The sequence below is a fragment of the Pelophylax lessonae genome (genome assembly GCF_965119305.1).
Source record: "Pelophylax lessonae genome assembly, chromosome: 3".
Classification (NCBI taxonomy): Eukaryota; Metazoa; Chordata; class Amphibia; order Anura; family Ranidae; genus Pelophylax; species Pelophylax lessonae.
In genome coordinates this window covers 609,757,732-609,783,073 of record NC_138770.1, presented here as the reverse complement: position 1 = coordinate 609,783,073, position 25,342 = coordinate 609,757,732, and the positions used below count along the sequence as shown (strand labels likewise).

The 25,342-nt window shown below is 42.3% G+C and overlaps 1 protein-coding gene across 1 annotated transcript in view; it reads left to right on the top strand.

Annotated features, from left to right (window-relative positions):
- MIA3 (MIA SH3 domain ER export factor 3) overlaps nucleotides 1-25,342 on the top strand; it is a 195,802-nt gene that overhangs the window by 40,080 nt on the left and 130,380 nt on the right. Inside the window, exons 4-7 of the mRNA XM_082250981.1 lie at nucleotides 1,063-4,552; nucleotides 9,891-14,072; nucleotides 16,631-17,464; nucleotides 23,710-23,846. Of these exons, the coding sequence (XP_082107107.1) occupies nucleotides 1,063-4,552; nucleotides 9,891-14,072; nucleotides 16,631-17,464; nucleotides 23,710-23,846 (8,643 nt within the window). The remainder of the gene's footprint in view (nucleotides 1-1,062; nucleotides 4,553-9,890; nucleotides 14,073-16,630; nucleotides 17,465-23,709; nucleotides 23,847-25,342) is intronic.

Here is a 25,342-nt window from a genome sequence, read left to right as displayed (position 1 = left end):
AAAATAAACTGATTAGTTTTAATGCTTTCCTACTCTATACATACTTGTAAAAAGACTATTCCAGAGAGTTTCCAGCGGTGGGGGACGCCAATCCACCGCACGGCCATGGGTCGTCGCATTCGCGAGGCGGAAACTCACAGGAATAAATTGACACAGGCGGCCATCTTTCTAGTGCTGGAGTTGTGACTACTTGGAAAAAGTTACAAGGTATGCTATACGGGCCGTTACCTTGCTGAGAGATATCTTATTGGCACAGATTATCACTATAATATGCCAATTGTCTGAACTACATTTCTATCTGATGGCCTTATACACCTGTCTTTTGACCACCTTAAGGACCATATCTATGGTATAGGATATGACCGATAATGAATTCCATCATGTTACTGGTCATTCTCCTGAATTTATTGTAAACATCAGAGGATATAGGTATACATAGGAACCATAAACCTATAATAGTTTACAGTATTTATATTTCTTTACACAACAAACTTCTGAAGAAGCGGTCCAAGTACCGCGAAACATGTAAAGTCTTGTGGATGGACATGGATTCCTTCTGTTACCAGCCTATTGGATTCTCTGGTCCTTTGGAAATATCTACCTCTCCATGATCCATCTTTTGTAACACTTCTTTATTTATTTTTTGTATCATGTACTCTCTAAATAAGATGTATGAACTCCTTTAGTGAGTGTTTTTAAATGTCTGTTTTAATTAAACAATACATTTTCAATTTTTTATATGATTGTTTTTGCAAATTGATTTGTTTGACACCATTAAAATGCTGCAAGCCCTCCAATTTATTCCTGTGAGTTTCCGCGTCGCGAATGCGACGACCCATGGCTGTGCGGTGGATTGGCGTCCCCCATCGCTGGACATAGGGGGCCCTTTCCGCACTCGCTCCGTGAAAACTCTCTGGAATAGTCTTTTTACATTTCCATTTGGGATGAAGGTGTCTTCTTATATGGATTGATATATGGCCATATAGCAGCTTTTTCTATCTCTCTATACATACTTATTAACTGACTTTAGTTGAATTTGTCATTGTTCTATTCTTTTTGCAGGACACAGATTTTGTATGCTTTGAAGATGGGGCAGACAAGTTTGCTAGCTATGATGTTGAGGAACTTTTAAGCAAAGCACAAATCAAAGTAGACAAAAAGACATCACCAGAGACTGAATCACTACCCGGTGAACAGTCTACGTCCGAATCTGAAGTAAAATCAGAAGAACCTTCTAAAAAATCTAGCGAACCGCCAGGGAAGCCACCTCAATCTGAATCTGTGGAGACATCAAAGCAGACACAACCATCAGAAGCTGGAGGATCAGAAAAGGAGCCCTCACCCTCAGAAACAAAAGAACCACCTGAAAAGCCATCCTCTTTAGACTCTGAAAAATCATCAGATGAACTGTCTATTTTAGAATCTAAAGTAGATCTAGGAGACAAACCTGCTTCAGAATTAGATGTACCTCAAGATAAGCCATCTGTTTCAGATTCTGGGCCAACACCAGAGGACCTACATTTGTCACCAGAAACATCAACAACTCATTCACAGACTGAAGTTGACAGTCCTCTTGGTACCTCAGGGCCTGTAACACAGCCAGAGGAAGTGATAACTTCAGAAACTGATAAACGTACCGAAGAATCTCCTAGTTCAGACTCTGGAGTGAAACAGGAAAAGCCATATGATTCTGATAGTGAAAAAAATGAAAGACAGCCACTTACTCCAGAGTCTGATGAAGTACCTGCTTCAGCATCCCAAGAGCAGATTACACCTTCTGAAAGTCCAGAAACAAGATCTGATATTGATTATAAAGGGGATGAACATCAAATAAGCAAAGAATCTCCTTCTGCAACAGATGATGTACATAAAACCACTGTAAATAGCAAATCTAAAGATTCTCAGGAAGAAAGTGTTGCTCATTCAGCAACTGAGGAAAATGCAAAAAGTGAATCACAAGTGCCAGATAGTGAACAAGCCAAAAATGACAGCATCTCTCAGGAAGAAGCTAAGAAGTTTACAGAAAACCACATTGCAGAATCTTTTACTTCAATAGACAAAGATAAGATTGTAAACTTAAAGACAGAAGCTGGTTTAACAGGTGATGCAGTGGTAACTGAAGATGAAGAGACCAGGCATGTTACAGCTGAGGGTGAATACCAAAAAGAAGATTTTAAACCTCACGAGCCAGGAGAGGAAGAGGGTATTGGAGAGCCAGCAGAAACACCTTTATTATCTTATGAAGAATTGGATTTAAAGTCATCGGATCAGACAGCTTTTGAGAATAATTCCACTTCCACCATTGCATCAGAAGCAAAGTCCCCCCCATCCACAGAGGATGTAAAAGTCCCCGTTGACATGGGTCATGCTACACCCATAAAGCAAGATAAGAGTATTCTGACAACGTTGGGAGACACTTTCTTTGCTATCGTCAGTGGAGGGGAACACACACAAGGTGTCACTGACCTAGATGAAACTGATTCAGAAGAACAAGAAGATGATGATGAAGATGAACCAATTGAAGAGTTAGAAGAAGACGAGAACTTGTACCTACTCGGAATGGAGAAAAGCAACATGCATGAAAATGAACATTTAGAACCCCCTTTTGATGATGATTCGTTTGTTCTAAAAGAAAAGGAATTACAGGAAGCATTGTTAGCTGTTGCCAAAGATAAATCTTTAGAAACTGAAAAGATCAATGTTACAGCAAACAACTCACAAGAAAATACAGTAGACATGTCTTCAACTGATGAAACACTTCTTTCCAAGGGTAGTACTGATGCTAAATCACTACAAGTAGACCCAAATACACAAGACCAACCTAAAATCATAAATGCGAAGGAGTCTTCTGAATTAAAAATTGAAGCAGTGGATTCTAAGACCAGTGAAGAAACTACAGAGGAAAGCCAACAATCCCCAAATGATGCACCTTTGGAAGGTTCTGAAGTTAATGAAACTATGTTAAAAACAAATGAAGAAGATAAAATAAGTGTTAATCACAATGATATGCCAATGCCAGAAGATTTGAAAGAAAACAAAGACATTACATTAGAGGAGGTAAAAGAGGGTTTACTAGACCAAGAATATTTAAAACAGGAGCATTCTGAAAATAAGTTATCAGAGGAATCTAATCTGCAAATTCCCCAGAGTGTTCAAGACAAGGCTCAAGAAGTAAAACTGGACAAAAGTCCAGAGAATCCAGAAGATGTCAAATCAACAAGCGAACATCCAGAAGTGGAAAATTCAAAGATACAATTTTCAGATCCAGTAGTTGAAAAAACCGCACCTCCAGAAGCAGGTATCAATGAAGAAAAAGAAAACGTAGAAGAACGAAAACCTTTAAATGAACAAACATTGGACAAGTTCCCAACTGTAAAGGATGCACAAGGCAGTACTGTTGATACACCCCTTGAGACAAGTGAAACCAACAAAGAAACAGACCATGAGCAACACCTGTCAAGTGACCAAGAGGAAAAACAAGAATCAAAAGATACTGATGCAGAAAGTTTTAAGGAAAGGCTAACAGAGTCCACTTTAAGCAATCAGGATCTTGAAGAAAAACCTACCTCCGACATTGAGAGTCCCCCAGTATCTGCTGACAAAGAAGAAAAAGATGACGAAAATGTAGTTGGTTTTCTTGAAGATGAAAATGCTGTCAATGCATCTTTATCTAGAGAAATGCTTGCAAAAACTGAGCAAGAAACAACGATAGATCCCAAGGTGTCTGCAAAATCTGAGCCTAACCAAGAATTATACAATTCTGATCTAGAAAGTAAGGATACAAACACACAAGAAACTGAAGATTCCCTTCAAGTAAAAAAAGATAGTGTGATTAAAACTAAAGAGGAGGCAATTGGAAAAGAAAGCAGTGAAGAACCAGAGGTTGTTACTGAAGATCTAACTGAGAAAAATAAAAATTCTGATATTGCAGATACAAACATAGAAATACAGAAGAAGGATGAAAAAACAGAAATTCCTGAAGTGGAGCATGAAGCTGAAACATCCAAGGAAGAAGTACAGAAAGACCTTTCTGACCAGACTGATAACAAGATAGTTGAGGTAGAAGAGAGCGAACCATTAGATGAAGATCTTTCTTTAGAATCCACACTTTCAAAGAACGAAATCGTAGAGGAAGCATCTTATATTGAAAACATCAAAGCCTTGAGCATTATGAGGGAGTTTTTGGAGGAGGAACGCATAGCACAGTTCACAAAGTACCTTGGTCCTGACAACATTATGAGGCTGGAAGCCATGTTTCAGGACATGAACTCTGAGTTGAAGCTAGCGCGGAGAGATAATTCACGTCTGGATTATATTGACAAAGCTCTGGATGAGATTTTAGAAGCATCAGAGTCAAACATTCTTGACTTTGTGGAGAGTGTTTTGGAATCTCGAGAGGCAAACCATGAGGAAATGGTAAAAGAAAAAGAAATGTTTGATGAAGAAGCGGCTCTGTTAGATGATGTCCAAGAGGTCTCGTATAGGCTGAGAGAGAAACATTCAACACTGAGTGACAGTTCTCTGCTTGCTCCAGGACAAGAAAAAGAAGAGGGTAAGACTTTTGTAGTACATTTATTTTATTACAGTATGGCACAGTCCTGTATACCAAACTGTGGCTTCCACAAACATCCCTAAGGCCCTTTCACACGGGCGTTCCGCATGTCTGTATGGGCTCTTTCACACGGAGCGGACCGCATTGCGATCCGCTCCGGCACTTTTTTTTTTCACAGAGCGAATGACACTTGTGTCATCCGCTCCATATGTCCGCATATCATCCCATCCGTTTGCGGATGATATACGGACATAATGTAAGTCTATGGGCATTGCGGATGTCAGCGGATGACACCGCTGATATCCGATTTTGCTTCCTTTCCGTTTTTTGAATGGAGGAAAAATAGGGTTCTGTTCCGTTCCAAAAAACGGAACAGAACTGAAAGGAAGAAAATCGGATGTCAGCGGATGGTATTCCGCTGACATCCGCAATGCCATTGACTTACATTATGTCCGTAAATAATCCGCAAAAAAATAGGATGATTTGCAGACACACGGAGCGCCCGTGTGAAAGGGCCCTATATCATCCTATTTTTTTGCGAATGATATGCGGACATAATGTATGTCAATGGCATTGCGGATGTCAGCGGATGACCATCCGCTGACATTCGATTTTCATCCTTTCAGTTCTGTTCCGTTTTTTGGAACGGAACAGAACCCTATTTTTGTTCCGTTTAAAAAACGGAAGCAAAATCAGATGTTAGCGGTGTCATCAGCTGACATCCGCAATGCCCATAGACATACATTATGTCCGTATATCATCCGCAAACGAATGGGATGATATGCGGACATACGGAGCGGATGACACAAGTGTCATCCGCTCCATGAAAAAAAAAAAAGTGCCGGAGCGGATCGCAATGCGGTTCGCTCCGTGTGAAAGAGCCCTTACAAAGTATGTAAACCCCAAAACAAAAATGAAAATTTTTCTGCTTACTAGTCCTCAGATGTGGTAAAATGTGGTGAAAATACCTGTGCATCTTAACAAAAATGCATTGTCATTGTCACTTACTATATACTTAAAAGAAAGCATTAATTAAGGCTGGAGAGTGTGACAAATACAGCTCCCTCCACAGCAGAAAAAAAAAAATCTTGGACATGTAAAATGAATGCAGCCCCAACATCTAAGAACTGAAACTGTAATATGTAAAATTTTGCCTTTTTGGGGTTCTCATACATTTTAACTGCAGATTTCTCAAGGAGGCCACAGTTACAATATTGGGGATGTTTTTCTAGGAGTTGTTGTCAAGCAGGTAGTTGTATATGGAAGCAAACGAATCACGAGTTTTGACAAGCTTACCTTTTAGTGTGTGCAGATCTGTGCTTTGGCTATGCAAATCAAAGCCACAGGTTTGGTTTAAACTGACTTTGTCTTGAGAGAAGCATGGGTGCTTCAATTGCTGGCCTTTTGCTGAAAATGCAAGTAGCTTGGTTATGTCTGATATTAATACATTTCAGTCAGAGATTCAGAACAAGCATGCTGTAAATCAGTGGTCCTCGACCCTGGCCTATAGGGCCCACTAACAGGCCAGATTTTAGGTATTACCTTGGGGAGATGCAGACTAAAGTACTGCAATCACTCAGCAGCAAATGATATCACCTGGGATGTATTTCAGTTATCTTGAAAATCTGGCCTGTTAGTGGGCCCTGTAGGCCAGGGTTGAGGACCACTGCTGTAAATGAGTATCAAAAAAGTGTCAGAGCTACCTGTTCCATAGATAGCATTAAAGAAAAGGCATCAGTATGGAAGCAGAGAGCTAGCATACTCAAAAGGAGGTCAGCAAGGGCAGTCTTCATTGTACTTGTATGACATATTCCCCTAATGTTGGCCTTTCTAGCAGCACATGCTAACCTTTCCTTTGCTCCCCCACTCTGTTAAGCTGCAGGGAGAATATAGTGTACCTAATGCTTCCTAAGCTTTAGTAAGCTGTAACTCAGACTATACATAGAGATCCCTTTCCCTATGCCTGGTGGATAAATGAAATGGTAGTGGAGTAAAGGAACCCTACGTATGTGTTATTAGGTATGGGAACATTACAGTGAACATATCATTTTGAGCTGCCTGGGCAAAGCATAGGTCTCTTTTAAAGCAAGTAAAAACTCAAAACTTAGGTCTCCTAAGAAATTGGGGGCTTTGGTTTGGGTGGGTACAAGTCCATAAAGAATATGGTAATGTATGTCAGCTCTGCGCTGGCACACTGACATCGGCAGTGACGGAGTATCTATGTCCCAGGGACACAGCACGCAGTGGGCAATAAGCAACTGACACCCCCAGAAGTGTGGGTTGCTGCCGATTTGTTGGCTGCTACAGCTCTGTAAGCAAGCAAAGGTCTCAGGCACAGGTGGCTGGAAAGAAAAGCATTATGGATCTTCTTTTTACAGATAGGACTTAAATTTTTTTCTAGTGAAAGGGTTACTTCAAGTCAAAATAGTCACAAAGTTTGCATTGGCGCACAGGCAAAAATTTGAATTGGGGCACACGGAAAAGTTTGCATTAGAGTATGCAGGAAAACATTTGCAATGGTGTACAGTGAAACTTTTGCATTGGTGCGAAGTGGAAATTGTGTATTGGTGCTGTGGGAAAAAAATGTGCAGGTAAAGGTTTGCATTGGATTTTTAAAAATACCTTTTGCATGGGTATTTAAAAAAAAAAATTTGCCTTGGTACTAAGCAGTGACTGTCTGGAGCACTATAGGGTGCCCTGCCTTTTATCCGCTCCATTTTCAGGTTGGATCTAGATGCAGAATCTCATGTTATTGAATATTTATTTTCTGGAGTATAGCACAATAATCCTTCCAAAGGGTTTCTCTGTGTATCATCACCGGGGAGGTTCACCCTCTCTATTTGTCCTGATGACCACTGTCACCTAGACAGAAAGTGAGGGAAAATCTAACTATTTTGAGTTGTCATTTGCAATAGATGAGGGAAATCCTCTAAGGGGAGATACCTGTTTTTGTGAATTCAGTTCACTTTGAAAAATGTCCTCCTATTTCCGGTGGCGTCTCTAGGACAGTTAGTTAAGGGAAATCTCCTCTCAGCTGGACAGAGACAGAAAAAATAACTTAATAGAGGCCTTTGCCTGATTGTGGTGAGGGAAACCTGCATCTTCTGCACTGCGTGGGAATGGGCTGCATTCTGTTACATGCACAAGGGTGGCAATAATTGTTAGTGGCACCCAAACACATCTAGCAAACATGTTCATTTGCGGTCACCAAACTGTATGGTTCCGCAGTACCATGCGGTTTAGTGCGGTACAATTTTAAAATTTGCTGTACCTTCCCTAGCATTTGGCGTCCATTGAAATGAATGGGCTGTTAAAAACGTGCCATGAAGGAATGCTCAAAGCAGTGAACGCTGTGGTGTAAGCAGGCCCTAAAGGCTTTATTAAAAATGTTTGGTTATGGTTTCTTGAAACCCACTTGACCAGTCAAGCTACAAATGCTTTGCAACTATGACCATGGATTCCCATATTTGTCCCTGAGAACAATATGTAATCTGTGCATTCCCTTCATGATCACACACTGGTTCAGGCTCCAGGACTGTCATCCCAACCTGTTGAAATTGATAGCTCCCATATTTTTTTTTTTTGTTAGAAACAGTAGGGCACAAGCACTGTGCAGCACCACTTCGCAGAAACAGAATGTTTTTTTTTTTTAATTTTTAATGAAAAATTTATAATAAACAAGAATAAAGAACAATAATAGTGTTATTACAAATGAACACTTTGTGCTAAATGTGTAAATAGCATTCATTTACAGAGCAAAAATTAAACAAAATGTTTAAAGCACATTACATTTGGAGAAAAAGATGAGGAATGCTAAGTAAATTGGTATGCAAGTTGCATTCATTAAAGTGATTGTAAAGGTGTCATTTTTTTTAAATAACCTGTTATAATTACCTGCTCTGTGCAAGGATTTTGCACAGAGCAGCCCTGAACCTCCTTTTCTGGGGTGCCCAGGCGGCGCTCCTGGCCCTTCCTCCTGGTGCCCCCACAGAGAGCTGCTTTCCATGGGGGGCACCTGTGTGGGCGCGCTCACAAGTCCCTCTGCTGCGCCCAGTGACTCAGACAGCAGGAATAGGCCTGGCCCCTGCTCCTGTGTCACTGGATTTGATTGACAACAGTGGGAGCCAATGGCTCCTGCTGCTATCAATCTATCCAATGAGTACCCAAGACAGTGGCTGGAGATGCTGGGCTCGTGCTCGTCGCTGGAACAATCGGGTTCAGGTAAGAATAAGAAGGGGAGGGGGTCTGGGGGGGGGGGGCAGCTGAAGCACAGGTTTTTCACCCTAATGCATAGAATGCAATAGGGTGAAAAACCATGAGACTTTACAGCAGGTAGTCTAGTGATCGGAATTTGTATTTACACATGCTATAATTGAAACCAGTGTAGTGTACATATAATAGAGATTCTCCATTGAATGGAACAAAGTAGAGAAGAGTAAAGAAAGGAAGTTAAGAAAGAAGAAAGTGGTGCAAAGGAGTTGCCACGTCTCCATATCAGAAACAGAAATGTACTTCTACTTAACAGTGTTTTTAATGAAAAAGAAGTAAAGTTTGTGTTCTATTTTTTAAGTTTGTATTTTTGTTAACAGATGTTTTATATCATATATACAGTATCTCACAAGTGAGTACACCCCTCACATTTTTGTAAATCTTTTATTATATCTTTTCATGTGACAACACTGAAGAAATGACACTTTGCTACAATGTAAAGTAGTGAGTGTACAGATTGTATAACAGTGTAAATTTGCTGTCCCCTCAAAGTAACTCAACACTTTGAGGGGACAGTGTGTGTAAATATGGTTTTGCTTTGCTTCTTGCAGCATAAGTTGTCACAATCCTTTGTTTGCCATGTTTGTAAAGATACAGTTACAATAATTCTCACCCGCATTTGGGTGACGTAGCATTTGGGCCAAAAATTGGAGAGGGATAGTGTTGGCACAGGGCAGGAAGAGGTGCTTTTGAAGCTCCTCTTCCTGGTCTGTAGCACGGCACATACACACCATCATTAATATGGTGGATTATTCATAGAGATGTGTTTGAGGGTTGAGAGGTTGAGGGGGGGGGGAGGGGGCAGGGTTCATATGGCATTAAGTATTTTGTCTCTGTTGTCCCACCATCCTCCATGTTTTTACTAAATATCTAAAGCAAACTAGTACTTTGCCAATGCAGAGCAAATGTATTGGTTTGTTTTAAAGCCCCTCTCCCTAGCAGCACATAGACACTTTTACCATGCTGCCCAGTTGCTCTGTTCAGCTGCCAGGATCAAATAAAATACACATTTCTTCTGGGAATTAGGTAACATGGAGAGTAACCCATTCATCTTCCTTTCATGTGACAGCATTGGTGCTTGAATCTTCTATTAAAAAAACACAACAGCCGCTTGTTCCAGAGTCTGTGAAGCCATTGGTGGAAGTGCCTGCTTCTGCACCCCAAGAGCAGATTCTATCTTTTGAAAGTCCAGAAAAAGAATTGGAGGATGATCGCAGAAAAGATGAAAATAAAATAATTGAAGATATTCTTTCTGCTAAAAACGATGTACATACAACAGCTGTAAATTGCAAATCCAAAGATTCTCAGCAAGAAAGTGTTGCACATCAAGCAACCAAGGAAAAGGCAAAAAGCGAATCACAGATGCCCACGAGTGAACAACCCACAAATGTCAGGATCTCTCTTGGAGCTAAAGAGTTTATAGAAAATAAAAACATAGAATCTTTTACTCTAATAGACAAAGAACGCACTGTAAAGCTAAAGACAAAAGCTGGCTCCACAGGTGATGCTGTAGTAACTGACGATGAAGAGACCAGGTGTGTTACATTTGATGGTGAATACCAATACAAAGATTTTGAACATTATGAGCCACAAGAAGATGATGGTGTTGGTGGGTTGGCAGAAACACCTTTGTTATCTTATGAAAAATGTAAAATGCAGGCATCAGATGAGACTGCTTTTGATAATGATTCTACCTCATTTTCAGATAAAAAGACAGCTCCATCCAAAGAGGAGGTCAAGGTTTCAGTTGACATGGGTCATGCTACACCCATAAAGCAAGAAACAAGTATTCGAACAACATTGGGAGACACATTCTTTGCTATTATTAGTGGAGGGGAATGCACACAAGATGTCACCTATCCAGGCAGAACTCATTTAGAGGAACAAGAAAATTATGATGAACCAAGCGAAGAGTTGGAAGATACGCACCTATACTTACTTGGCATGGAGAAAAGCAACATGCCTAAAAATGAACATTTAGAACTCCCTGTTGATGATGATGATGCAGTTCTGGATGAAGAGGGGTTAAAGAAATCGTTATCAACTCTCAATGGATATACATCTTCAGACGATGAACATGCAAAGCATGATTTAAAAATGCCAAATAGTGAGCAAGCTGATAGCATCTATCAGAAAGAAGCTAAAAAGTCTAAAGAAAACAAACACACAGAATCTTTTACTTTGATAGATAAAGATACGGTTGTAAACTTAAAGACCAAAGTAGGTTCAACAGGTGATGCTGTAGTAACCGAAAATGAAGAGACCAGGCTTGTTACATTTGATATCAATTATCAAGACAAAGATTTTGAACCTTATGAGTTGCAAACAGAAGAGGATATTGGAAAGCCAACAGAAATGCTTTTGTTGTCTTATGAAGAATTTGATATGAGGTTATCAGATCAGACAGCTTTTAAAAATGACTCTACCTCTATCACTGCATCAGAAGCAAAGACATCCCCATCCAAAGAGGAAGTCAGATTCTCAGTTGACATGGGCCATGCTACCCCTATAAAGCAAGATGAGAGTATTCTAACAACATTGGGAGACACATTCTTTGCTGTTGTCAGTGGAGGGGAACGCACATGGGATGTCACTGATCTAGGTGGAACTGATTCAATTGAAAAAGAAATTTGCAGTGAAACAAGTGAAGAGGTAGATGAAGATAAGAACTTGTACTTACTTGGCATGGAGGAAAGCAACATGTATGGAAATGAACAATTAGAACTGCCTTTTGGTGACGATACAATTGTTCTAGGAGAAGATGGATTACAGGAAACTGAACGGAAAATCAGTATTACTGCAAACAATGTATCTGAAAACACAGAACATATATCTTCAAGCGATGGAACACATCGTGCCAAAAGTAGTACTGATACTGATTCTGTACAAGTAGGACTAGATGTACAGAACCAACCTGAAATCCTAAATGTGAAAGAGAGGTCAGAATCAAAAGCTGTGGCAGTGGATTTGGAGATCAGTGAAAAAACCAAAGAGGAAAGGAATGTTGGAGAGGCAACAAAAATATCTTTATCTGATGAAAAAATTGATAAAATGTCATCAGATAAGGCCGCTTTTGAAAATGATTCTAGTGCCAGCATTTTATCAAAATCAAAGGCATCGCCATCCAAAGAGGAGGTACAAGTCTCAGTTGACATGGGTCATGCCACAACCATAAAGCAAGAAAAGAACATTTTAACAACATTGGGAGACACATTCTCTGCTATTGTCAGTGGAGGGGAATGTACACAAGATGTCACTGACTTAGACAGAAATGATTCAGAACAAGAACTTAATGAACCAAGAGAAGAGGTAGAAAAAAATAACTGGTACTTACTTGGCATGGAGAAGAACAGGCACGAAAATGAACATTTTGAACCCCCTTTTGAGGACAATGCAGTTGTTCTAGAAGACAGATTGTGGGAATCCTTGCCAGCTGTTGATGGAGATAAAGATTTAACATCTGAGCAAAAGACCAATTTTACTGCAAACAAGTCATCAGAAAATACAATACATTTGTCTTCAGATGATGGAACACCTCTTCCCAAGGGTAGTACTGATACTGATTCTGTACAAGTAGAACCAAATGTACCAGAGCAGCCAGAAATTATAAGTGCGAAACAAGCATCTGAATCAAAAACTGAGGGAGTGGAGTCTAAGATCAGTGAAAAAACTACAGAGGAAAACCAGACACCCACCAAAACAAGTGGAGTGAAGGAAGTTAATGTTGATCACAGTGATAAGCCAATACCAGAAGATTTGCAACAAAACAAAGACATTAAATTAAAGGATTTAGGAGAGCAAAACCTATCAGAGAAATCTAACCTGGAAAGCCCTAACAGTAATCAAGACCAGACCGAAGTAGTTAAACAGGACAAACGTCCTTCGTTGGCTTCAGAGTTTTCAGCAGATGTCAATTCGGCAAGTGATTCTGTTACTGCTGATCACTCAGAAGAAATGGAAGATTCACAGGTGCAGTCTTCAGATCCATTTGTTAAAGAAACAAAATCTCCAAAAGCAGGAGATAATGAAGAAAAAATAAATTTAAAGAATTGTAATCCTGTAGACAAACAAAAATTAGAAAAGTTACCAGTTATGGGTGTAGATGTTCTAGTGCATGAATACCATACTGTACATTCATCTGTTGACACAAGTGAGACCAACAAGGAAACAGAACATGGGCAGCTCTATTCAAGTTATAAGGAGCAAAAACAAGAGCCAATAGATACTAACGGTGCAGATAGTTTTAACGTAGAGTCAACAGATTCTACTAGAAGCCATAAGGATCTTGCAGAAAAAGCTGCTGTTGATGCCAAGCTTCCCCCAGTGACTATTGATAAAGAAGAAAAAGACCATAAAAATGTAAACGGTTTTCTGGAAGATGAGAATACCGCAAGTGCCAAGCCAGCTGGAGAAATTCTTGCAAAAGCTAGTAAAGAAACAAAGGTAGATCCTAAAGTATCTGAGGAATCTGATCCTAGCCATCAATTATTAAACCGTTCTTCTCTAGAAAGTAAAGACACAAGCAAGCAAGAAAATCAAAATTTACTTCAAGTAAACTTAGATGTTGTGACAGAAAAAAAAGTAGAGGAAATCATTGAAGTAAATGAAGGACCAGTGGTGGTTACTGAAGATCCAATTGAGAAAAAAGATAGCTCTAATATTTTAGATACCAAAATAGAAAAAGAGACCGCAACTCTTCAGGAGTTAAGTAAAGCTGAAATAACCAAGGAAGACATCTCTGACCAGACTGATGACAAAATAGCGGATATAGGAAAGAATGAACCATTCGCTGGAGAGCTTCCTCAAGATTCCATACTTCAAATGAACGATGCTGTACAGGAGGCAACTTATGTGGAAAACATTAAAGTCTTGAGTATTTTGAGGGAGTATTTAGATGAAAAACGTATAGCACAGTTCTTAAAATACCTTGGTCCAGGCAACATCATGAGCCTGGAAGCCATGTTTAAGGACATGGACTCAAAGCTGCAGTTGGCTTGGAGGGACAGTTTACATCTGGATCATATTAACAAAGCTATGGATCAGATTTTAGAGTTATCATCATCAAAAATTCTTGACTTTGTGGAGAGTGTTTTGAATCCTCAAGAAGCAAACCCCAAGGAAGAAATGTTACGTGAAAAAGTAGACTTGATAAATGATGTCCAGAAAATCTTATATAGGCTCAGGCATAATCTTTCCACACTAAGTGACAGTCCTCTGCTTGCATCTGGATTGGTAACAGAAGAAGAAAAGGGTAAGAACAGTGTTAGACTTCTACAACGCTATACAGTATTCCATACCAAACAGTCATGGTCCTGGGTCAGGCTTGGAGACCAGTAGGCTATAGCAGTCGAGAGGTTCAAACCGACCAGTAGGATAAGTACATGAGCAAGTCATCCTGGTAGAGGATGTGGGGTCTAAGCACTAACCGGTCTTTTTTTTTTTATATATATATATAATCTTATTTTAGGTTTCAAAAACACAAGAAAAGAACGGTACATAAGGAATAGTTTCAATATTATGTGATCAGAAGTTGTGTAAATCAGGACAATTTCAAGTATACATTTGCAATGCTAGTATACAAGCAAGGGTGCTACACTCCATATGGCAAACAAAGACCTAGGGAACCGAGAAAAACAGCTCCAAAGAAACAATCATAATTATGTTTACTGGCATTTCCAGGTTCCATAGCAACAATTGGTTCTTAGGTACCCTCAAATGAGTGGTCCCATCCTGTGCAGAGACAGTACAACCTCCGCCCCGCCGCCATCTGTGGATGTGGCAGCGGGGCTTGAGGTTCCCCCCCCATGGTGACTAGCCATTAAATGTGCCAACAAAGTCACCACAGGGAAACTACTGTTTATTGGCTAGGGTCAAAACACGCCAATAAACATAGGCATAAAAGAAAAAGGAAAAACCTCTCTCCCTGTGAGGGCAGGGGGGTGAAACCAATCCCACACCAACCGGTCCTTACCAGGGCTTCTGATGGTGGAGATAGATTTTGCAGCATGCTAGTGCCAGGTCGTGGTCCTCAGAATGGGCCCACCAGAAGCTGAGCAAGCTGGGGTCTGCTGACAGATGTTATTAATATTGAAAACTTAAAGTATAACTAAAGACAAAACTTTTTTTTTTTTTTTTAGCTTTGGATGGAGTAAAGAGGGATTAGAACTCCTCATAGTTGTCTGTGTCCCTGTTTGGGAGATTCACCCTCTCTATTTGTCCTGTTTACCATTATCATTGAAAATCAAAGTAAAAAAAAAAATCACAAATGTTGGGTTGTCCCCAGAAAAGTAATAGAAGGAAAATCTTCTTATGGGGACACTTGTTCTGGTGACCTGGGGGTCCCCAAGTAATTCCCTTTAATGTGCAGGGATTTCCTCTCACTTCCTATTCGGCTATGGGACAGGAAGTGAAGGGAAATCTCAGAAATGGGAAACTGACGGTGAAAAAAAATCTGACAGAGGTTATATCCCTCCATTTCTCTATCGAAAATGGATAAAAAAAAAATGCCTATAGGTCAGTCTAAATGTTTGGCCATGGTTTCTGCTCACCCACATAGCCAGCCACAGCTACAAATGCTTTGCAACTATGGCCATGAATCAAGAGACCCCACCTTCCCTGAGAACAATAGATGGTATGGAATCTGTGTGTAGAGCTATCATCATAATCCTATGGCAGTGACAGATCCAATAGTTATATTTCATGTACTGTGAGAGAGAAACTGTAGGGCACAAGCATTGTGCAGAACCACAGAGTTGTGAGCAAAGTGTGCATATGGCTGCATCAGGCTGTGCATGCTTCTCACAACATCATTGACAACTGCAGTGTGATTGCAATGCGGTGCGTATAACATGCAGTGTCACTGCGTTTTCTGCATGTCATATGTGTGAACCTAGGCTAAATGTGCCTTGCTGATCCTCTTTATCTCAATGCATGTCACCTGGACAGTCTGAAAACAACAGATTCTGCTGTTAATAATAACATGAGACCCTTTAATGCTCATGTAATCTTTAGCCTAGGCCAGTGATGGTGAACCTTGGCACCCCAGATGTTTTGGAACTACATTTCCCATGATGCTCAACTACACTGCAGAGTGCAGGAGCATGCAGCCTAGGCTGTCATGGGAGCAATGTTAAAGCAGTATTAAACCCAAAAGCAAACATTTATACACCTTATATTGCAGCTTACCGATTCTTGGATATAAAGGCTGCATTCATTTTCTTTTTTAGGTTTTTTTTCTGTTTTCATCTGTTTGATCCAGCCAGTAAGTCTGTTGATTTTCAAAAGCACAAACTCTTCAGCAAAATGTATCAGTTTACACAGATGAGACAAACCACTTAACACTAGCAGGTGATTAAAATGAGCAGCTTTTTTGTTTATTCATGTAAATCCTTTATCCCAAAAGGGAAAAAACTGTTTGCTGTAGGTGTGAGCTGGAGTTTGGCTTAAGTTTGTTGTTGTATCTAAATCTGCTAACACTCCCCTTCCCCCAAAGTCCCCAGGCTGACAATGCTGCTGTCTGCAGTGCCTCTTGTGCTCATTCCTCCAGCGTTGTGTCTCACTAATACAGGGGTGTGTTATTGGTTAGATCACCTGGGAAAACCAGAGGGTAAAAAATGAAAACCTATACAGCCACCACATCTAATGATTGGTAAGTTGCAATATATAAAATTTTTGGTTTTGGGTTTAATACCATTTTTATTACGCTATTATTCATGGTCAGTAGTTACTTTTTCAAAATTCAAAATAATACTGTAATTTGTAATACTGTTATTTGTAACACTTACATGTGCATTTCATTATTTTTAATAGAGAAGCCAACCTCTGATGAAGTGAATCCAGAAGAGAAATCAGAACCAGAGCCAGTCACCAAAAAAGAGGAGTCCACAGTGACTCCAGAAGAACTGCCAAAAGAAGAGTCTACAATGACTCAGCCACCAAAAGAGGAGTCCACAGTGATTCAAGAAGAAATGACACCAGTAGTGGAGTCCACAGTGAATCAGCCGCTAGTTGAGGAGTCCACAGTGAATCAGCCGCCAGTAGAGGAGTCCGCGGAGAAAGAGCCGCTAGTAGAGGAGTCTGCTGGGAAAGAGCCGCCAGTAGAGGAGTCTGCTGGGAAAGAGCCGCCAGTAGAGGAGTCTGCTGGGAAAGAGCCGCTAGTAGAGGAGTCTGCTGGGAAAGAGCCGCCAGTAGAGGAGTCCGCTGGGAAAGAGCCGCCAGTAGAGGAGTCCACAGGGAAAGAGCCGCCAGTAGAGGAGTCCACAGTGAATCAGCCGCCAGTAGAGGAGTCCACAGTGAATCAGCCGCCAGTAGAGGAGTCCACGGTGAATCAGCCGCCAGTAGAGAAGTCCACGGTGAATCAGCCGCCAGTAGAGGAGTCCACGGTAAAGCAGCCGCCAGTAGAGGAGACCACGGTGAAGCAGCCGCCAGTAGTAGAGTCCACAGTAAATCAGCTGCCTGTAGAGGAGTCCACTGTGACTCGGACACCAGAAGAGGAGATTGTGGTACAAACACCTGAGACAAACGATGTGACATCTGAGAAAGAGAGGGAGGCAGAGGTTGTCCTTCCCACCCATGACCCCCTGGATCACATACCGCAGAAGACAGATGAAGCTGTTTCCCAAAATGAAGACGATGCTGGCATAGGTAAGCTGCACAACCTCACTGATTACATTTTATGATAATTCTTTAAGGCTGGGCTGCTTAGGGTACGTACAAATTGGTGATAAGGTGCATCCAGCTGTTGTAGGTCATTATGGTTATTGCTAAATGATTACAACCCATAGTGTTTAATGAACTGGGTCACCTTTGTTGCTCTGATTTAATCCAATGACAGCAGTTTGGTTTGCAGAAACTTTGCTTTGTTGTAATCAGGGAAAAATAGTGGGTTCATTTAAATGTCCGCCCCCACAGGTAATTACACTTTAACTTCGCTCTCCTGACAATCTGTTTGGCCACCAGAAGTAAAGAGAACAAGTCCTATGTAAGTTTGGCTTGGAGCTTAAAGCCGACCTTAAAGCGGAGTTCCAGCCATTTCACTCACCTGTCCAACGGTCCAGCGATGCGGCCGCCCAAAGCCTCGATCCTCTCCCTCAGCGCCAGCATCACTGCTGTGGGCACCCGGCTGTGACAGTTTGCGGCTTCACAGCCGGGTACCCACTGCGCATGTGCGAGTCGCGCTGCGTGTCTTGATTGGCCGGCAATCTTCTGGGACCTCTGACATGTCCCAGAAGATTGCAGGGAGGGAGGGGGAGAGGAGAACTTCCGTTCAGGGCGCCGCGGCGCTCCGAGCGGAAGTGGGAGCGGGTACCTGTCAAATCTAGGTACCCGCTCCCCCCCCCCCAAACAAATGACATGCCAATTGTGGCATGTCAGGGGGTTAGAATACCTAAAGCGGAAGTTCCACTTTGGGTGGAACTCCGCTTTAAGGTAAATTGCTAAATACATAGATATGCTTTTATAGCCTCCCACCACTTACATCAAAAGGTAGGTTGCAACAACTTCTTTGGCATGTAGTAGTATAGGTAATTTTACCAGTCCTGTTGCTATAAGGGCAGACAACCCGGTTATCTGGGCCTTCCCATGTCAAAAAGATTGGGAAGCATATTCATGTCACCTTGAGGAAGTCTGCCTAAGGCCCCTTTCACACAGGCGGACCGTTCAGTTCTGCTTGTTCGTGTTTTTGGCGGATCTGAACGGTCTCCCCATGCATTCCTATGGGGCATCGGATGGCAGCGGAGACATGTCCGCTGACATCCGACCCGATCCGATCCGTCAAATCTGGACGGATGGAAACCCTATTTTCCATCCGTCCAGCGGATGGGATGGGATGGGATGAGAACGGACCGACGGTCCGTTCCCATCCGATTTCCCCCATAGAGATGCATGGGGAGCTGACAGTTGTGTCTCCGCACACAGCGCGGAGACACAGCTGTCATCCTTCTGCTCAGCGGGGGATTGGCGGCTCGATCCCCCGCTGAGAAAAACGGCATCCGTCCGATGGACGGATAGTGTGAAAGGAGCCTAATGGTGTCTATACACTTTATAATCTAATTGCACAATCTCCTTTAGATTTACCTAAACAATATATTACGGGGACACACCTACAGTGCATCCAGAAAGTATTCACAGTGCTTCACTTTTTCCACATTTTGTTATGTTACAGCTTTATTCCAAAATGGATTAATTTATGTTCCTCAAAATTCTACAAACAATACCCTGTAATGACAATGTGAAAGAAGTTTGTTTGAAATCTTTGTAAATGTATTAAAAAAAAAAAAAAATCACATGTGAATAAGTGTAGCACTACTACCTTGGGAGCTGCTGAATACGGGTTCCCCATGGTTACCAGCATAGCAGCATACCAGTTCCACATGTTCAAAGTGTTTTTGGCTCAGTCAGGAAACAGTCTAGGAGCTTTGGTTTTGTGTTTTATTGAGAATTTGGATGGGAGGAGGGAATGAGTGGGATACTCCCAACTTATGTAACTATGCACAAATTGGCTGGGACGACTGAATAATGCTGAGTAACGCAGAGTTGCGGCTAGGCCGCTGCTTCCCCTCGACATTAGCAGTGAAGTAGTAGTAAGTGAACTCTCTGAGGTAAACTGTACTGTACTGCAGAACAATCTTCAGGGCCCTTCCTGGCACCCCCTTTGTTCCTATTCTTCAGGGTCATCTACACGGCACCCCCTTTACTGTTACACTTCCTGTTTGAGCTAGCTCCTTGATCCCCTCTACTTCTCTGGAGTGGTCCCCTCTCCTAGGCAGACCTTTTGACAAATCTCCTGGTACTCATGATACTGTTTTTCCCGAGAAACTCTGCCAGCAGCTCCACTTGTCAGCACTCTGGATCTTCCGCAGCTCAGCTCCACCCCTGGTTCAATAGGCCGACTGCCTGAACCACTTTCCTCACACCTGCAGGAGGAGAGACAGCCGTCCACCTCCTTCTGGGACTTTGCTCCTGCCAAAAGATGCCCTGTCACATGTCCCCTCAGTATTTATGGTCGATCCCAGGATGCATTGCAGGAATGCCCTCCTACTGGGATGCCATAAAACCTGACGTGTCACTGGCTGGGTTTCTTCCACTGTCCAACAAGCTCCCTCATTGGACACAGTGGGGACACTCTTTCGGACCCAGTGAATCACACCTGGAAACATGTGACAGGCAAACTAATAGATCAGGCTCCCCTGATAAACAGCAGGAGCAATCAATGCTTTACCTAGCACCTACCTAACTAGGAGGGTGCTACATAAGTATTCACAGCCTTTGCTCAATACTTTGTTGAAGCACCTTTGGTATCAATTACAGCCAAAGAGTTCAATCTTTCTTTCATCAGACCAGATAATTTTGTTTCTCTTTTGTTCATTGACAGACACAGCTCTTCATCTTCATGACCGTAGGGTTATGCTGCCCCCTACAGGAGTAGGACACTACTCATAGAAAAGCTTGAGCATGCCTATGGGGCAGTCCCCGGGGGTATACCCCACTTCCTGCTATAGGTATCCAGTTTTTTTCTGCCTAGTCAGGAGTAAGGACCTAGTTCCTTGCTGGGATCTCTGGTCCTAACTATTTTTTTTTTTTTTAATTGAGTTTTTGCCTTCTTTTATTATTTTCTTCCTGTGAGAATCTACTATCAACTGTCGGATAATCTAGATCCTTGGGGTCCCCCCAGTCTGGCCAGCAAGCGCATGCAGATGGCAGCTCCACGCTAGGTCAGCCGCGACATAGCCCCACTGGACATGGGCTGGCCTGCGAGTTAAACATCTTGCGAGGGCGCATACAAACTGACTTTGGCTTGAGTTGCAGTGTTTCTTCCCGGCCAACAGCACCCACATTACGATGGAGTGGTGTCCTGTCCGAAACGGTGCCCACCCTGTTCCTGGTGTGGTAAGTAGCTGTCCACCCTCTACCCCTGGTGGGTTTTGGAGCGCGTGTGGGCCCCTCCCTGGGAGAGTCAGACCCCCGGATTCCCCTCCTTCCCATTTGTGTCCTCCCCCCCCCCCCAGCTCAGTGGTCTATTGTGGCCTGTGTCCCCCATCTGCTCATCACCACCCCCCCTCCTCCGGGGCGGACATACCTTTCTTAAGTGAATTGGGGTGCGGCGATAGGGTTGGGGGGAAGCGTGCTGCCAAAACTTTCGCTCCTTGAGGGAGATGAAACTTTCGCTCCTTGAGGGAGATGAAACTTTCGCTCCTTGAGGGAGATGGGCCTGGAGGAGGTGCCTGTCTGGGCCCCCTCCCTGTTGGGACCACTTTTTCGGCCTTGGGACCCCCCCCCCCCAATCCCTGGGAGCCGCGTGGCGCCACCATTTTCTTGTAGCCTGGTTTGCTACAGATTGGGGGCCATGTTTCTGTAGCCTTGGCGAGTATTTTCGTAATTTCCCATTTGGGGAGTTTGTTTTCTGGTGTTCCCACCCCTCATGTATGACACTGCTTTGGGACGTCCCTACGGTCATGAAGATGGAGAGCTGTGTCCATCAATGAACGAAAAAGAAAATGGGATTTTTGACTTACCATAAAATCCATTTCTCTGATGTTCATTGATGGACACAGCACACAGCATGGACACAGCACCCGCCCCTCTTTGGAGTTGGGTTGTTTTTTCTTCTGACACTGGCTATTACAAAACTTAATAACTATAGCAGGAAGTGGGAGTATACCCCCAGGCAGGGCAGCCATCAGAAATTTGTGGGCCCCTTACACAGCTTTAGGCCTGGGCCCCCCCCAAGGTCTGTCCAATGGTCGTCCCATTGAATCGGCCCACTGGCCATCCCACCAAGTCCTTCTGTGCACCCACTTTTATTTTAACTCTCTTACAAATTAATATATAAAAATTAATCAAATCAAGCAAAGAGACATCCCCATATAATCAGCAAAGACATGGCCCAATCCAGCAAAGAGACGGACCCATATATTCAGCAAAGAGAAATCCAAATCCAGGAAAAAGACATCCCACTGGCTACATTGGCTCACTTTGTGGCTGTCCTGTTCTAGCAATTGCTAGTTACTACAGCAGCAACAACTTAGTCTTGTTGGTTGGGGCCTGGGCTGCCGGGCCCCTCAGGATGCCGGGGCCCCCTACATGTGTATGGCCTGTCCCCCCCTGATGGCAGCCCTGCCCCCAGGGACTGCCCCATAGTCATGCTCAAGCTTTTCTCTGCCTAGTGTCCTACTCCTGTAGAGGGCAGCATATTCTATGGTCATAATCCTACAGTCATGAAGATGAAGAGCTGTGTACATCAATGAACATCAGAGAAATGGATTTTATGGTTTGTCAAAAATCCCATTTTCTCATGGTCAGAGTCCTTCAGGTGCTTTTTGGAAAACTCCAGGTGGGCTGCCATGTGACTTTTACTGAGGAGTGGCTTCCATCTGGCCACTCTATTATACAGGCCTGAGTACTGCAGAGATGTTCTTCTGGAAGGTTCTCCTCTCTCCACAAAGAAATGCTTGAGCTTTGTCAGAGTGATCATCGGGTTCTTGGTCACCTCCCTGACTAAGGCCCTTCTCCCCCGATCGCTCAGTTTGGCTGGGCAGCCTCCTCTAGGAAGAGTGCTGGTGGTTTCAAACTTCTTCCATTTAACGATGATGGAGGCCGCTGTGCTTATTGGGACCTTTAATGCTGCAGAAATGTTTCTGTGCCTTGATACAATCCTGTCTCAGGAGGTCTACAGACAATTCCTTTGAATCCATGGCTTGGTTTGTGCTCGAACATGCTCTATCAACTATGGAACCTTATATAGACAGGTGTTTGCCTTTCCAAATCGTGTCCAATCAACTGAATTTACCACAGGTGGACTCTTATCAAGCTGTAGAAATATCTCAGGGATGATCAGTGGAAACAAGATTCACCTGAACTCATTTTTGACATGGCAAAGGCTGTGAATACTGATGTACATGTGATTTTTTTCATTTTTAATAAATTAGCAAAGTTTTCAAACAAACTTCTTTCACTTTGTCATTATGGGGTATTGTTTGTAGAATTTTTAGGATAATAATGAATTTAGTCCATTTTGAAATAAGGCTGAAACACAATAAAAATGTGTAAAAAGTGAAGCGATGTGAATACTTTCTGGATGCACTGTAAACAACCTATTTCTTTTGTATCAAATTAGACTGACACTTACACTACATATTTGATGGCATATCTAAAGAAGATTGTACAATACAATTGTATAAAGTATGATTACCTTAAAGGGTAACTCCACTTTCATGAAAAAGAAAATGTAGCAAATAAAAATAATAATATAGCATATACAATTACTACAAATGCTATATTGTAATTTTTTATTAAAAAATGAACTTTCTATTTCAATCTGCAGAGCTGTCATTTTCTGTAACATTTAATGCAATATAGAAACTTGGAGGCATTCCGTACATCGTTCATAAACTGAACTCCTCCAAAAATGTAATTTCCTGCTTCTGTGATTGGCTCACTGATTTGCAGTAAGATGCAAGTCAAATTTTAGACACTCCCTGTAAAAACTATTTAAGTTTGGTGAGATACTCTCCAAGGGCTACATACTTCTAAAGGGATGCAGACACTGCAGCTTTCCTTATTGGAACACAGAAAATGCACCAGCTGATTACAATGAACCAGACCTCCCATTCAGAATCAGTACTGAGTCAGTCATGCGACAGCCATTTCTCCACAGTAACAAAAAATTGTTAAAACCCCTGCAATGCACATTGATCACCCAGGGGGGGGGGGGGGGGTCTGTTTATTTCCTTCTTCTTTTTTCTTCCTCAACAAAAGTGAATTTACTATTTATGTAGTCTACCCCATATGCTTCTCAACATTTATCTATGAAATGTATTTATTTATTTTAGAGGTATAGTGATGATCATCTTTTAAATTGTATAATTTCACAATTGTTACTTTTTGCTTAGATGCTGCTTTAGGAGGAGACAGAATTGAAGAACCTCGAGAATCCGAATCCTGGCACACATCAATATTGCAGACCTTCTCCAGCATGGGCAGTGCCCTACTTTCAGCCAAGAGGTCTCTGGGTCCTGTTGCAAACCTGGTGAGTACGATATACATAACTTCTTATCAATGGGTTTGAAGATGACATATAATAGATTTCATACAGCAGTGCAAAGAATGACGGCGTCCAAAAGGCAGTAAGCAACCAATTCGATTTCCGTTTTCTGGCATGGCATCAGCTAAGATATTACTTGTTATGAATCCAAAGCACTGCTCTCAAGCAATTCAGGCCCTGTTCACACCTGAGTGTTTTTCAGCTAGTAAAACGATCATCTCTAAAATCTCAAAATGCCCAACAAGCAAAATCCCATTCATTTCAATGGCCCCTGTTCACATATGAGCATGTTGTTGCCTGAAAAAGTACATGAGATTTTTTGTCAGATTACAAGCATTTTTGTTAGATGTCAATGCCTTCCTCCAAACACCTGCAAAAAGGTCTGAAAAACGCCTGAAAAAATGCTTATGTGTGAATGGAGCCTCAGAACAAGCGAACGATCATGTGGTCTGAGGCTAACAGGATCATTGTGTGTGTTTAGCATTATTGGAGACTGTAGAGTGTCATTCTTTTCAGTCACATAGGATCTGTCTGGCACATCTGCAGTGAAATAAGATATAAATTGGATGAATAGTTGCGCCCTGGCCAAGGCCTGTTGTTTTTCTCTTTGTAGGCTGTAAGACATACAGCTTTGGTTGGCTTGGCTAAGATCACCTCCTTTACAGTTTTTCCTATTTTATTGGTCCCAGCATGTCTTAAAATTTGTGGAATTGTGTAAATAAGCTTCTGTATGATGATCGTATTCTACCATTTAAAAAAAACATTAAAAAAAATATGCGGCCAGTCACTATACAAGGATGCAGCCACCTCTTTGTTTCTGTCACCTTTAGGCGTGAACAGGGCCGCTGATAAGGCAGTGCAGCCAGCCCCCGTATACTGGGCCCAATCAGTTCAAATGGGGGGCCCAGGCACCTGCTGAGCAGTAGGGTCAGCTGCACTGCCTTATTGCTGACACTTGTGGATCCCCCTGCAGCTCTGGTGGCTTCTACTTCTTTCTCAATCCGGCTGCGCTGCAGGGGGATCGGTTCTTGGCTCTGCTGACTTTCTGGCTTTCCTCCTCTCCCACCATCAGCTGCTAAAGGGCACACAGGGGGACCGTTTCAGGATGGAGAGCAGGGGGGGGGGATGCTTTTTTCATGAATAAACACAGTGAGCAATCGTTACCAATCGTTCCAGTGTCCATTCACCACTAAAGCATAGTAAACCATGTTTACTATGCTTCCATTTGTGAATGAATTGGAGCCTCAGAATGCTTCCCATTCATTCACTGTCCAGTGCATCTGAGCGAGGTATGGATAAATCTATGTCGTCAGTCTCTTTCTCTGTCCAAAATATCTTTTAGTTAGACCCCTTTTATTTCAACAGGGCAGTTAAATAACTGCTTTGCACGCAGTTGCGGGGCACTTGCAGGGCAATGCTATTTACGTAAATGTGTCTTGTTTGATAGGGTATCATTTCTTGCAAGGCTGCAGAGCATTTTA